The 14,917-nt window shown below is 41.5% G+C and overlaps 1 protein-coding gene across 3 annotated transcripts in view; it reads right to left on the minus strand.

Annotated features, from left to right (window-relative positions):
- Positions 1 to 3,850: 3,850 nt before the first annotated feature.
- LIPH (lipase H) overlaps positions 3,851 to 14,917 on the minus strand; it is a 35,171-nt gene continuing 24,104 nt past the window's right edge. For all 3 annotated transcript variants that reach the window (XM_057500809.1, XM_036875302.2, XM_036875300.2), the window contains 4 exons: positions 14,115 to 14,210; positions 12,277 to 12,388; positions 6,161 to 6,334; positions 3,851 to 5,027 (listed from right to left, as the gene is read on the minus strand). In XM_057500809.1, the coding sequence (XP_057356792.1) occupies positions 4,940 to 5,027; positions 6,161 to 6,334; positions 12,277 to 12,388; positions 14,115 to 14,210 (470 nt within the window). In that variant the 3' untranslated portion in view covers positions 3,851 to 4,939. The remainder of the gene's footprint in view (positions 5,028 to 6,160; positions 6,335 to 12,276; positions 12,389 to 14,114; positions 14,211 to 14,917) is intronic.

A 14,917-nucleotide genomic window follows, 5' to 3' on the forward strand; every position in this document is an offset into this window, starting at 1 on the left:
CCATTTTAGGATATTTGCTCTGGCTGGTGATTAGAATACAAACTGATCTGATAGCTGCAGTTGTACTGGTGAAAAAGGCTGTCAGCCTGAGCTAGGACCACAGCAGTGGGAATGAAGGGAGTAAGAGGGACACACTGAAAGAGTTGGTAGGATATATGACTGATTAAGTGGAGAAGGGACAGAGTGAATTCCAAAATGTCACAAGCCTGGACAACAGAGAGAAAGCATCTTTGTCATATCATTCAAACCACTTCTTGGGCCAAATAGGGAGCACCTATCAGAATTACAAGTCCTAGCAATTTCACATCCAGAAATCTAGACTACAGATATGTCCATAGACAAAGATATATGTTCAAGTGTATTCTTTCAGCTTTGTTTTGATATTAAGAGATTGGGAACAACCTAAATGCCCATCAGCAGGGGACTAGCAAGGTTAATTACCGCAGACAGAACACCAAGTAGCTTCCTAAAGGAGGAAGGCAACTGTCTATGTGCTGAGACAGTGCAGTTGGGGTGAGTAGATGAGCAGGCGCTCAGACGAAGCCACTTGGTGAATGCTGAACAGGATACAAGCCCACATCTGCCCATGCTCTTTCCTCTGCCCCCACACTGCCTCTCAACAAGCAGGTGAAAATCCAGAGCTCCAGCTGAACATTCAGATTTGGAGGTCATCTGTCTAGTGGAGAGAGTTGAACGAGGGGAAGGGGGAAGGTCTCCTAGAGAAACTGCAAGAGGAAAGTAATAGAAGCTGACTTTCATTGAGTACTGAATACACTCCAAACTCCACAGTGTCTTACATGCATGAGTATATTTATTCCGTGTAACAGCCCTCATGAAGCATGGACTCTTAACAGCCCCCACTTTACAGTCCAAAAAATGGAAGCTTAGGAAGAGTTTAGTAAGTCAACAGCAGTTACACACCAGAAAATACCAGAGTCTAATCTCTCTACACTACCTTTTTGAGAGAGAAGACTGAGAGCAGAATGACTTTAAGAAAATAGTGGAACCAGTGAAGGAGAACAAGATGGCTCATACTGGGATGCTGGATGAGAAACAGGATGGGATAGGGTGGGGGCGGGGGAATCCTTAAAGCCCAGGAAAACTGTTAGAAAAGGAACCAGTGTGCAGTGCCAGAGTCTGTGAAAAATCCAGTAGGGAGACTTTAGGGTTTCAGGATTCAGCCAACAAAGGCAGTAAGGGGCCTTTGACAGAGCTCTTTCGGGAGGTGCAGACCTGATTTCCTACACTCTAACTACCCAAGCCTCTGCCTGCTGCCCCTGGCTTGCCCCCCTGGAATCCTGTTCTGATTCCTCCTGAGTAGCCTGTCTGCTTGGGGAAGAAGCCCTGGACTGTGCTCCCCACTCCCAACCCACCTCCATGATCTCAGGCTTCCCAACACTCCTGGCCCCCAGCCCCCACCTGCAGAGCCGACCCTTAACCAGCCAGGGTGCCAGCTGGCAGCTGCACCAGCCTCCCTTGGGACTGCTCATTTATAGCACGTGCCCAGGCAGCCCGGCAGAGGACAACTGCAGCCTCCACCAAGGACACATGGTGGACTGGGAAGCAGGTGAGTGCCACTGGCTCACTGAAGTGGGAGGGAAGAAAAGGCAAGAGGTTCCAGTGAGAGTGAATCCACCAGGTACCCACCATGGCTCTGTCAGTACTACGCAGCCTCCTTTTCTGGCTGAATTGAATCTACACAGAGCGATTGAAAGGAGTAGCTCTGAAGACCATATGATTTTGTTTCTCCATCCCCATTCCAGCCATAACTGACTGGAACAGGATGGACACCTTTCCCAACAGGAGAAGGATCTTCTCCCTGGACTGTGGGACTGGGCCATCTGGTGGCTGAATCCCAAGGAGCCCAGTGGTGCGCAGCTGCCCCGTGGAGGGGGCTGAGCTGAGGCAGAGAGGCTCGTGGCAGAGCCTGAGGGTTAAGAAAGGCCCATGAACTACTGCTGCTGAAGGCTTCAGGCGGCCCCATCCCTGCCCCTCCTGAGGACTGATGGTTCAGCTCCTCCTGGGTTTCCGTGAGTCCACTCTTTGATAAAATTTGGGTTCGAATAAGTAGATTTCTGTTGCTGACATCCAACGTCCCCTTAGCTAAGATAGGGTTTTGCAGGACTGAAGGCATGAGGCAGGGATCCAAGGATGGGAGGTTCTAAGTTTAGGGTTTGGGAAATAACAGTTAAGTGTGCCGATGTCTAAATCAGAGTGGAGATCCCTCAGGTCCTAAGGATGAGTCCACTCCATGCTGTTCAACAGACATTTATTGAGCACCTGCTTTGCACCTGGCATTTTGTTAGGTGCAGAGGCAGCAAAGACAAATAAGCAGCAATTGCTCTTGAGCTGCTCATGGTCTCGGAGTGGCTATAGATGTGGAAACATTACAATATGGCATATGGAAAGCAGTGAAGAAGCACATACAAAGTGAGTGGAGAAGGGGTTGGTAGAAAGGGAGGCGTGAAAAGGCAAGCAAGGGAGTCATCTAGGAATGCTGGAGGGTCCTGAATGGTTTTAGCTCAGGTGCTAAAATGGGGGTGGAGGAGAGCAAAATCCCGACTCAGGACAGGTGGGCTTGCTGAAGAATGATGTCAGGATCATCCGAAAGGTTTGAAGAGGAGTGGGGGAAAAAGCCAACCTCTCTTTTTTCTAGGGAACCAGAGAAATGGGCACTGGGTCTCCAGAGATAACAGAGACAATAATCACACAGGGGCTGGGAGAGAAGTCTGAGGCAGAGAAGGGGGGCTGCCTCAGTGGAAACGGGTGATGGCTGGGAATTGCAGGAGGTCTTTACTCACAACTGAACATAGTTTCATAGGGCTCAGAAGATAATGGAGAGTTCATTCAGTATTTCCTAAGCACAGACTGTATTGTAGGTACCACCCAAGCACATGGCCCCTGCCTTGCAGAACAGTCTAGGGAGACAACAGACAATAAACAAAAAAATTACACAAATAAATGTAAAAAAAAACCCAAAACTTAAAAAATACTACGAAGGAGAGGTACAGTGTGCTGTAATGGGAAACGAGGTCCAAGAAGACTCCCTGAAAGTGTGACAATCGAGCTAAGATCCAACTGCTGAGTAGGAGATAATTGGTGAAGATGGAAGGGAAGAGGGCAGAGTGCAATTTAATTGCATCTTGGATTTGGATTCATTGACAAAATGGATGAAAGGTGAGGATGACAAGAGACAGTCGAGTTATAGAGGCCTTATGAGGAACTTGCTGTGAGGAGAGTACCCACACTTATAACTGCTTTTATCTTTCCTGTTACATGAGACTCGCTGAAATTCATCTCCATCCGGAGAACAAACTTCCTTCTTGCCTTTACCCATTCATTTATCCATTCATTCATTTGTTCATCTGCCCACCCACTCCACAGTGAGCCAGTTACCATGCTAGGAGATGCCGAGAGGAGAAGCTGAGAGACACCCACTGGCCTGAGGTGTTTATAAATGATAGAAATGCAAGTCCCAGCATTTTCTTGGTTGTTTTGGCCCCTGCATACCAGGCAAGGTAAAGAAGACAAAGAAGTGACTGTGCTCATCAAAATAGAGGACCAATAAAACTCCAAAAAGAAATCAGGCCTATTAGCAGACTGGTCTCTGTCCACAGTTGCAGAGCAATCCCAGGAACCTCCTGCAGTGGCCACTGCTGTGGGATGGGTGGTGCACACCCTTTGGCTCTGTGCCCACACTGGGTACCTGGCCCCAGGGGTGGACCTCCCTTGGTTCTGGCTTTGGCTCTCCAGGCCTGCTTGACTTGGCTGCTATTGTCATTCCAGATTCATGGATAACACCTACTACTAGGAAAGCCTAAGGATTCTTCAGACTGGAAGTTTCCAATGCTCCAAGAACAAACTGGTTTATATTTTGAATTCATATGTTAGCAACAGAAGCTATTTAGCATCATTCCAAAAAGTCAACATTAATTACCTCCATCAGCTGGAATCATGAATAAGCATATTTTCATTTTGCATCTATGCATTTTCTAACTTTCATCCGATAATCATGGATTGAATTATTAACAAGGAAAAATAAATATCTCTTAAGGATTATGTAAAATGAGGGTTGCCTGTAAAGTGATTGTTCTTCACCTTACAAGAGAAACAAGCTCTGCTTTTCCTCTCTGCCTCTCACTTCATCCCTTGTCCCTGTGAGTGAGGCTGCCCCACGGCTCCATCTGCCCTTCCTGCCTCATCCACTTACTGTCTAGCCCCAGCAGCTGCCCCCTCTGCTGTCCATCTGTCCCCACCTCCTCCCTGTACCAGCCACACTTTAGAGAAGGCAGGAAAGCCAGGCGTTGGCTTTCCTGCCTTCTCAGAGCAAACAGGCCGAGAGAGGCTGGTTTTGATAAAGAGAAGTTCTCTTATTGCATATTAGATAATGTCGAAATAAATAAAAGCACATTCACATTTATCAAACCACTCATGGATGTAGCACCCATGGGATTTCAAAGAACCCTTGCCTCCCAAACCCACACAATAGTCCTGTGAGGTACGGCAGTCTCCATTCCCTTCTACAGGAGGGGCCCTGGAGGAATTTGGCACAGGGAATGTGGGGTTGAGACCACAGAGGTCTCCAGTCTGTCCTTCCCTTCAAGATGTTCAACTAGCCACTGGCATGGACAGAATGACCCAAGTATGGTAGCTGAATCGGCCGGCCAGAACGAAGGAGGCCCCAGGACACAGGTGCCGTGCTGTCAGGAGTCTGGCTATCTCTGACCCGCCTGCCCTACTTAGGGGCTCCCTTCCCAGAACTGTTCTATCAGCCAAGGTCATTTGACATTTTGCCATGTGACATCGACAGAACGCTACTGGAAAAACCCTGGTTATTCCGTACTTTCTGTTTCTTGAGGAAAAGGTGAGGTGAAGCTTTAAAAAAGCCCGTAGTTGTAGCTTTCTTGATGTTACTTGTGCCCATGTGACCTGACAACAGTTACATCTGCAACTTTGGGCAAAGAATAGGTTGGAAGACTGTTTCAGCGTTTTCCATCAGTACAAGGTCATACCGACACAACTGGGGCCTGTAAAAATAAGACAAAATATCCCTGTCAATAAAAAATGTGCAAGAGCCCATTCTAATAAAGGAAATTGTTTTATGTCTTTAGGATGTAAAATTTTCTAGCAGTTATTTCTAATGTTATTGGAAAATGCTTACAGCAAATAAGCAAAGCAATATCAGGAACAACAGGAAAGCAGAATGTAAGAGTTTATTTACCACATAACTTCAGTTAGGTGTAAAAACAGTAATAAAAAGAAGATTAGAAAGAAATAACCAAAAATATTATAGTGGTTGCCTTTGAATAATTATGGGTGATATTTTTCTGTTTCAATTACTTTCAGTACTTCCCAGATTTTAGAAAATGAATGTGTATTCCTTTGATAATCAGAAAAAATATATAAAGTCCCAGTTTTAAGATGTAATGATTACCCTTTTAAAAGAAACTTGTATCATTTTCAGATACCCTAAACTGTCAGGAGAAAGGAACATGCAGACAGTACTAACTGCTCACATTATTTCTTGTCTTTCTTTGCCCATAGATCAGATTTAGGACTGCATGTTGCAGTGGCATTAGTCACAAAACATACATACCATCGAAGCTTTGTTTTTTCTCCCCACCTCTCTCAACACACATACATACACACACACCATTGTTTATTTTTTCTGAACCAATTGAGAATAGGTTGTTTACCCCTTAGTATTTCAGTGTGTATTTCCTGAAAACAAGGACATTCTCAGTGCAGTTATAAAATTTAACATCAATACTGTATCAATGGATAACATATTCCAATTTCCTGCAGCTTTTTTAAAATAGTAAGCTCTGTTTTACCAGTTTGCCAAATTATATGAGGCTTTATTTTCTACAGCAAATTATCAACTTGCAAGCAATGTGGGTGGAATGGTTAGGGAGGAATTATATATTTCTAGGCAAACAGCACTATTTGTTTGGGTGATTGGGCCACTTTAAGTGTCTAACAGCAAAATTTTCTTGGATTACTGGCTACTTGTTTTTTCTCAAGTCTGTTTTTGGAAAGACTCTCACATCCTTCATTGTGATTGATGAAGTCCTGTTAAAACATCAAACTGAGCAGATTGGACAGGAACCAATATCATCTTTGAAAAACAGGGGCTTGTCAAACCCTGCCTATGGCTCACCTCTCAGGATGGGTAAGTGACCTTAACCTCATTCGAAGAATCCTGAGCTTGTACTTTGGGCCTATTACAGATCCTGTAGAGAACATCAAGGAAATGGCTGCCACTTTATCCAGATCTTGATTAAATCTTGCAAGCAGACTCACTTGGTGGTATTTCTGAAATGTTGAGGGTTCACTGGAAGGAAGAAATATTTTTAAGTGGAAATACATTGCTAATAAAAGAAAACAATTTTGAAGCCTACAGATCACTCATAGCCACTTGACCCCATAGCCTGCCCCAGACAATGTTCATGGGCAAAGTCTACTGGATTCCAAAGGGCTGCACAAGTGAAGTTGCTGACCCCAGGACTTATGAGATACAGGCATGTGCTGCCTACTACTTGCCAGACAGCATTCTCCCTCTTGACACATTTCCAGTCCCCTGAATAATTCTGTGAGGTATTATTATCTTCATTTTATAGGCAAGGAAACAGACTCTCGGAGAGCTTAGGCTCACCCAGGTCACAGGGCTTATCTGTAGCAGTGCAGGTCAAACCCACTTCTGGCTGAGTTCAAAGTTATGGTCTGTCCATTAAAGTGCATTGCTAGACACATACATATATTTTTAGCCAAACTAGATACTAATTTAGAAGTTGTGATTAAGCATATATTTTTTTAAGTTCTGCCTCTCAAGAGAAACCCACAGTAATGCTTGGGTAAGCTACAAGACAATGCGGCACACAAAGGAGATATATAGATAAACGGGATAAAACTGAAAATCTAGGAAAAAACCCTTACTTATGGTCAATTGATTTAGACAAGGGTGTCACAACAATTCACAGAGAAAGCTAGTGTTTTCAGTAAATGGTGCTGTGACAACTGGATATCACAGGCAAAAGATTAAAGCAGAACCCCCTAACTCACACCATATGCAAAAATTAACTCAAAATAGATCAAAGACATAAATGTGAGACTTAAAACTACAAAGGACTTGTATTCAGAATATATTAAGAACTCTTGTAACTCAACAAAGATAAATAACCCAATTTAAAAATGGGTAAAGCACACGAAAACCTACACCCAGATGTTTATAGCAGCTTTATTCAAAATTTTCAAGACTTGGAGGCAATCAAGATGTCCTTCAGTAGGTGAATGAGTAAATAAACTGGTACAACTAGACAATGCAATATTATTCAGTGCTAAAAGGAAATGAGCTATCAAGCTATAAAAAGTCATTGAGGAACCTTAAATGTTTAATACTAAGTGAAAGAAGCCAATCTGAAAAGATCACATACTGTATGATTCTAACTATATGACATTCTGTAAAAGACAAAACTAAGGAGACAGTAAAAAGACCAGTGGTTGCCAGGGGTTAAGGGGAGGGTGGGATAAACACACAGAGCACAGAGAATTTTAGGGCAGTGAAACTACTCCATGGTCCTATAATGGTAGATGTACATCATACAGTTGTCATAGAATTACAACAACAAGAGTAACCCTAACATAAACTATGGACTCTGGGTAGTAAAGATGTGGTAGTGTAGGTTCTTCAGTTGTAACAAATGTACCACTCTGGTACCAGGTTTTGACAGTGGGAGAAGCTCTGTATATGTAGGGTAAAGGGTGTACTGGAAATCTCTGTACTTTCTGCTCAATTTGGCTGTGAACCTAAACTGCTCTAAGAGATAAAGTCTATTTAAAAGGAAAAAAAGAGTAGATATTTCTCAAAAAAGTATATAAAATGGCCAATAAGCACATGAGATGTATTCAACATTATTATTAGAGAATTGCAAATCAATACCATAATGAGATATCACATAATGCCCACTAGAATGGCTACAATAAAAAGGAGAGACATAGATGAATGGGTAAACAAATGTGGTTTATGCATACAATGGAATATTATTCAGCCTTAAAAAGGAAGGAAATCCTATCACACACTATCTCATAGATGAACCATGAGGACATTACGCTAAGTGAAATAAGCCAATCACAAAAGGACAAGTACTGTACAATTTCAGATATGAGGTATCTAAAGTAGTCAAATTCATGGTAGAGTGGTAGTTGCTAGGGAATAAAGGGGAAATGGGGGTTGTTATTTGATGGAATAAGAGTTTCAGCTTTGCAAAATGAACAGGTTTTGGAGAACTGTTTCTCAACAATGTGGATATAGTTAACACTACTGAACTGTACACTTAAAAGGGATGAAGATGCTAAATTTTATGTTATATATTTTTATCACAATTAAAAAGGAAAAAAAATTTTAAGGACATTAGCAGTGTTGGCATGGATGTGGAGAAATTGGAACTCTAACACATTGTTTGTTGGTGGGAATGTAGTATATGGTATAGTCTCTTTGGAAAACAATTAGGCAGGCAGTTCCTTAAAGGTTAAACACAGAGTTACTATATGGCCCAGCAATTCCACTCCTAGGTATATACCCGAAATGAAAACATGTATCCACATAAAAACTTGTACATGTATGTTCAAAATAGCATTATTCACAACAGCCAAAAAGTGGAAATAACCCAAATGTCCATCCACTGATGAATGGACAAGTAAAATGTATATGTGAGCAGAGTGGAACAATGGAAGCATGCCAGGCCCAGAGGTCAGTGGACTGAAATAAAATGTGATATATACATACAGTGAAATATAGTTCAGTCATAGAAAGGAATGTAATGCAGCTACATGCTACAACATGGAAAACCTTGAAAATATTCAGCTAAGCAAAAAAGGCCACCAATTGTATGATTCCATTCATATGAGATGCCCATAATAGGCAAATCCATCGTTGAGCTTATTTTAGATGTTCAGTGGTTGCCAGGGGCTGGAGTGACGAATGGGGAAGTACTACTAACAGGTATGGGGGTTCATTTTGAGATATTGAACATGTTCTGGAATTAGGTGGTAGTGACGTTTGCATTTTGTGAGTACACCAAAAAACACAGAACTGTAAACCTTAAAAGGATGAGTTATATGGTATGTGAATTATATCTCAATTTTATTTAAAAGGTTACAAAAATACATCTAAAACATGGAAACAGGGAGAGTCACCAGGACAATAATATCCTTGAATGTGTGACTCCACTTATACCCATAGTCTGATAAGACTGAATGAATTTAGGGTACAGACTCTAATATTATTTTCCTTTTCTTTAATTGTAAAATTGCTAAATACTAAAATGTTAGAGTTTACCTTGCAAAAAAGGGAAAAGTAGCCATAATCTTACCATGGAATAGAACAACTCTTTCCTTTTTTCCCTATATATTCTCTGATCAATGATGACTTTTTCACAAACATGACTAAAGTAAGAATGACTAAACATGACTAAACTAAAGATGTCTCTATCTTAACCAAAAAATAAATCTAGGAATTTTTTATAAATTTACGAATTCATAGTTGGGAGAAATTCACTATGTAAAATTAAAAATTTTAAGACATCTGTAGAGCAAATATGTAAGCAATTATTGGCAAGACTGCACAGTTGTACTAGGTGAGTCCTCAAGATATAACTGTGCAATCTCCCATGCCATTTCGTAGGCTCTCCAGATGAGGTCTTCCCCCAGCTTCCTCACTGAAGGTCACAGTCTGTAAATGCACCTGAGGCTGGTTCCTAAAGATACACCCCCTAGCAATGCCCTCCCTCATGATGCTGCCTCTGTGGGGTTAGGGACATGGACACTGAAGTGAGTGTGATACTGGCCAGATCACCTGACTTCTCCAGGCCTCAGTTTTCTCATATACAAAATGGGGGTGTTAATGCCACCTCACAGGATTTTAGTGAGATTACATTAGCCAATGTGTTCAGTGTGCTTAGTTCAATAAAAAAAGGCTGTTGTTATTATGATTCAAAGATGCATTTAAAAAGTCACCTCCAAACTGCCCATCAACAAGTTCCCTATTTATTATAGGTTGGACTTTTTAAAAAAATCTTTATCTATTTATTTGACTGATTAATGAGGAACAAATATGTTTTCATTTCAAATATGTTTTTTTTTTGAGAGGGCATCCCTCATATTTATTGATCATATGGTTGTTAACAACAATTAAATTCTGTATAGGGGACTCAATCCACAATCATTAATCAACCCCATGCCTAATTCTCAACAGTCTCCAATCTTCTGAAGCATAACAAACAAGTTTTTACATGGTGAACAAGTTCTTACACAGTGAATAAGTTCTTACATGGTGAACAGTGCAAGGGCAGTCATCACAGAAACTTTCGGTTTTGATCACGCATCATGAACTATAAACAATCAGGTCAATTATGATTATTCGTTTGATTTTTATACTTGATTTATATGTGAATCCCACATTTCTCCCTTATTATTATTATTATTATTATTTTAATAAAATGCTGAAGTGGTAGGTAGATGCAAGATAAAGGTAGAAAACATAGTTTAGTGCTGTAAGAGGGCAAATGTAGATGATCAGGTGTGTGCCTTTAGACTAAGTATTAATCCAAGCTAGACAAGGGCAACAAAACATCCACGGATGCAGAAGATTTCTCTCAAAACAGGGGGGTGAGGTTCTAAGCCTCACCTCTGTTGATCCCCAATTTCTCACCTGATGGCCCCCCTGCGACTGTGCCTGTCTTAGGTTGTTCCTCCCTTGAGGAATTTTACCCGTCTCTGGCTAACCAGCCATCTTCTGGGGCCATACAGGGAAATGTAAAGTTGGCAAGTGAGAGAGAAGCAATATTGTTTGAAAAGGTTAGCTTTTTACTTCTTTGCAGATTTATGCCCTGTGGCTTCTATGCCCAGCATTTGTCTTGAGGTATCTTTACCACTTGGAAGAATTATGGTACTCGGTAATTTCGATATGAGGCATGAATTCTACTTAGGGGTTGTAATTATGAAGGAAGAAGAGAAGCTATAGAAGTAGCAGATGAAAGAAAGCATGGGAAGATTGATTATTTCTTTGACATATCTTCTTGTAGTGTAACATAAGCGTGTATAGGTTTTAAATTACTAATTAAATTGCGTGCACACATTAACATTATAGAAATACAGCTACATAACCAAAGCAGACCTACAATTACCAGCCATATCCAGTGAAACCAAGAAATACAGGTTGGACTTTTAAACGGTGAACCCATAAGGTGATCTCCAGGCTCAGGTGCCATTCTACTTGGTCCTTTGTGTGTGGCCAAGAGACAAGCAGAGTTCCTAGTGGATAACAGGACCCGGGAAATGTTTCCTGACTAAATGAGTACAGTAAGCCTCACATTCCTTTACTTAAAGTAAAGGGTTTTGGGTTTTTTTCCCCTTTTTCCTGATTATAAAAGTAATTGATAAAAAATTATTAACCATTTTTAAACTAGGTATACACACACACACACACTCTCTCTCTCTCTCACAACCTCATAGAAAATTAAAAAGTAATGAGAAGCTGAAAAAAAACACTCTTATCCCTACCACCCAGGGATAATCTAACATATTTTGGCATGTTTCTTCTTCATTTTTTTACACTATTGAGCTAATCTTACACTTTATATAATTTGATATCCTATATTTTTTCACTTAGTATAATACAATTTAATGTAATATATATCATAAATAATTTCAATGTATAAATAGTATTTTATTATATGGGAATATTTAATTAACCATTTTTCCATTGTTGGATTTTTAGGTGTTTCCAATTTTCTGAGTTTCAGAAACATACACATATATGTTTATATAAATGTATATTATGAGCTTATAAAAGAATAAAAAATGTGTGTGGGTTACCTTTGGGTGTGGGATTGTTAGGATGGGGCAAGGATTTGCACTTTTCTGTTACATCTTTACCATTTAAATCCTTTACAACGGGCAAGCATGACTTTTGTAATTAAATGTTTAAGCAAAAGAATGGAGGGAGAGAGGAAAGGAAGGGAGGGAGGCAGGGAGACAGGGAGAAACAGAAGGGCAAAGTAGGATGGATGGAGGGGATGAAGAGAGGAGATCCTTGCACCAATTTCAAAGAGCCTGAAAGATCAAGAGCTATGAGAAGCAACTAAGCAATATGCCACATATCATTTGTAGAACAGAGAAAGTACAGACCTATAAATAACAAAGTAGTATATTTGGGATTTAATTTATCTGAGAAAAAAAGGGAAACAGCAAACTGCAAATTATTCCAGCCCAACTTACTGGTTGATTTTAGATTCTGTGGTGTTTCCTGCTCTGTCTCTCAACTTGATTGTAATGGACCCTCTTCTTATATTCTTATTCCAAGTTATGATATCCACAAAGTAATGATATACTGCAAAACAGGGAAAGAATATGGTAAGAAAGGTATTTCCAACTGCTCCCCTGAGGGCCAATTTTTAAAAACCCAACCTCCCCAATAACTGTGTCTGTTTTTCTCTTCCTCTCTAGTTCCTCTGCAAAGATCCAGGACAGAATTTTGTAATATTCCTTTCAATGAAGACGGCCTGAGTGACAGCAGAATTCAATGGCATCCAGTCATGGTGTTTAGACATCACTCTTGGATCAGTTCCCACCCTACTGACTGAGGTCTCATGACCTGCTGCTGAGTATGACTGGTTCCCTTCAATCCCTGCCCATATTAGAATAAACCAACCAGGTGGCCATGTAGAGACCTTCACAGCTGACAGGTCCTCTGCTGTCCGGGCCATGTCCATCAGCCTATCCAGCTTCCCTCATTTCTCCTGAAGTCATGCCACACTACCCACACCATCACACTCTCTCTTGCGCCTGGGCCTCCCCTCTCTGGGATACTCTTACTGTGCCCCCTTTGCCAACTCATCCATCAGGCTTCAGCTTAATGTCCCTTCCTCCTGGAGGCCCTCACTGACCATCAGACTAGGGTCTTCCTCTTAGAGTTCTTATCATGCTTTGGTATTCTTCCATCATTAGCCAGCACACTTTACTGTATTTGCAAATTTCAAGAAAAAATGACAGTCAAAAAATTGGTACATTATGGGTATATATACAAATATTGCCCGAGTAATGTCTTGTGGGGTTAAAAAAATAAAACTAAAATATACTACAACAGTAACTGGGAAGGGATTTTTTTGTAATCTTAGCAGTAATACCTTATAGGTACCCAATAAATCCCTACTTAATAAACGGGAATGCATGATATGTTCAAAGAACTATTCCTCCTCCCTATTCTTTGCTCCCAAAATCAAGGATGCTTTGGGGAGATGGGTCCCACCATGAGAGTCAGATCTGCTATCTCTTGGTCAAACTTGCAGAGAAGGGAAAAGAGGCTCAGGAAGACGACGGCCCCATAAAGGAGTACGGTCAGCCCTGGAGTTGCCACTTTGTGGTCCATTATTTTTCAGGGGCTTGTCCCATTCCTACTGGGCAGCACCAAACCCTCAGATACCATGCATGGCTCTAAAGCAGGGGGAAACCCAATGACCTGCAACCTCTTTTATAAGGAGTGCTCCCAAGAAAAATGAAAAGGGAGGCAAGATTGCAAGACATACGTCTGCTCAGGAAAATGCCTACTTGCTTCCTGGGACATCTAATGGTCTGCCGCTCCATTTAACTCCCATGCGGAATACCAACCTCTCAGCATCTTTAGGAGGCCTTCATGGTTGCTTTGGAGCTGGAACTGACCTGTAGATGTGGCTGGCACCTGATCTTTCCTAGCCCCAATTTCATGTCTCTTGGGGATCAAATTTTCTGAAAGATCTTAGTCATTACAATGGTCATCCAGAGAAGCCAACAACTATGATTTTTTTTTTTTTTAGATTTTAATCCTAATAATCTAGAAGATAGGCTTTATTATCCCCATTTTACCTCACAGGAGATGAAGATTCATAAAAATTCAATGTCTTGACCAAGGTCACAGAGCTATTTTGTGGTAGAATCAGGATTCGACCGAGGTCCTTCCAGCTCCAAAGTCCACACTTCACCATGGCCTTTATTTACCAAGAAATAGCCAGGAAGCTGGGACTCAGCCATTCTAAAATTGAAGGGTCAGGCCAAAGCCAAGAACCACATTCACCACTCACTGCAGAACGGTTTCTCCTCAGCTGTGTCAAAGAATGCCTTAGTCATAGGAGGGTCTTTCTGCCTTAAATAGTCTTTCCAGTTATCAGCATAATAACCTATAGAACAAGTTGGAAAAGTGCAACATTAATGTGTATTATGTAAGAGTAAAAGCAATCGGGGGGTAGGGAAAACAGTGAGTTTGACTGCCACCACCAGCCAGTCTCCCTCGGGCCCACCCCCATGGTGAGGACCTGCAGGGCCAGAGAGCCGCACCTCCCCAGCACCTACTATACCTTGCTTGGTGCCCTACCCCTCATTGCTGGGGCTTGCAAAAAGACTCTATGATGGCTTTTCCCCCTTTCTCCTGACATTTCCTCACTCAGCCTTGGTTTTCAGGAATAGCGGTGGGGGAGTGGGGAGTACTACACACTGGGTGGACTAAAAATAGCACTGATATTTTTCAGTAATACAATCTTCTTATAGATGAAAACAGATTCAGGTTTATACCTAGAATAGCATCACTCTTGCAAAGCATTGTGCTTCTTGAAGAACTACAGTTGGACCCCTAAATTGTGCAGAACCTGGGCTTGCCATGTGATTATGTCAACAAGCAGGGGAATGTCCTCCTTCATGTCTATGCCTACAGGACTAAGGTTGGGTGCCATCAGTGGGGCCTTTGGCCCCACCCTTAGAGAACAGCCTCCACAATCTGACTTACTTGACCTGGATTAGGACCCCAAAACCAGTAATTTTTTAAAATCTCCCTAGTTGATTCTAAGGCATAACCAAGGTTGAGAGCCCCTTGTCTGTAGCATGTCCTCAT

The sequence above is a fragment of the Manis pentadactyla genome, chromosome 1, assembly GCF_030020395.1.
Source record: "Manis pentadactyla isolate mManPen7 chromosome 1, mManPen7.hap1, whole genome shotgun sequence".
In the NCBI taxonomy this organism is placed as follows: Eukaryota; Metazoa; Chordata; class Mammalia; order Pholidota; family Manidae; genus Manis; species Manis pentadactyla.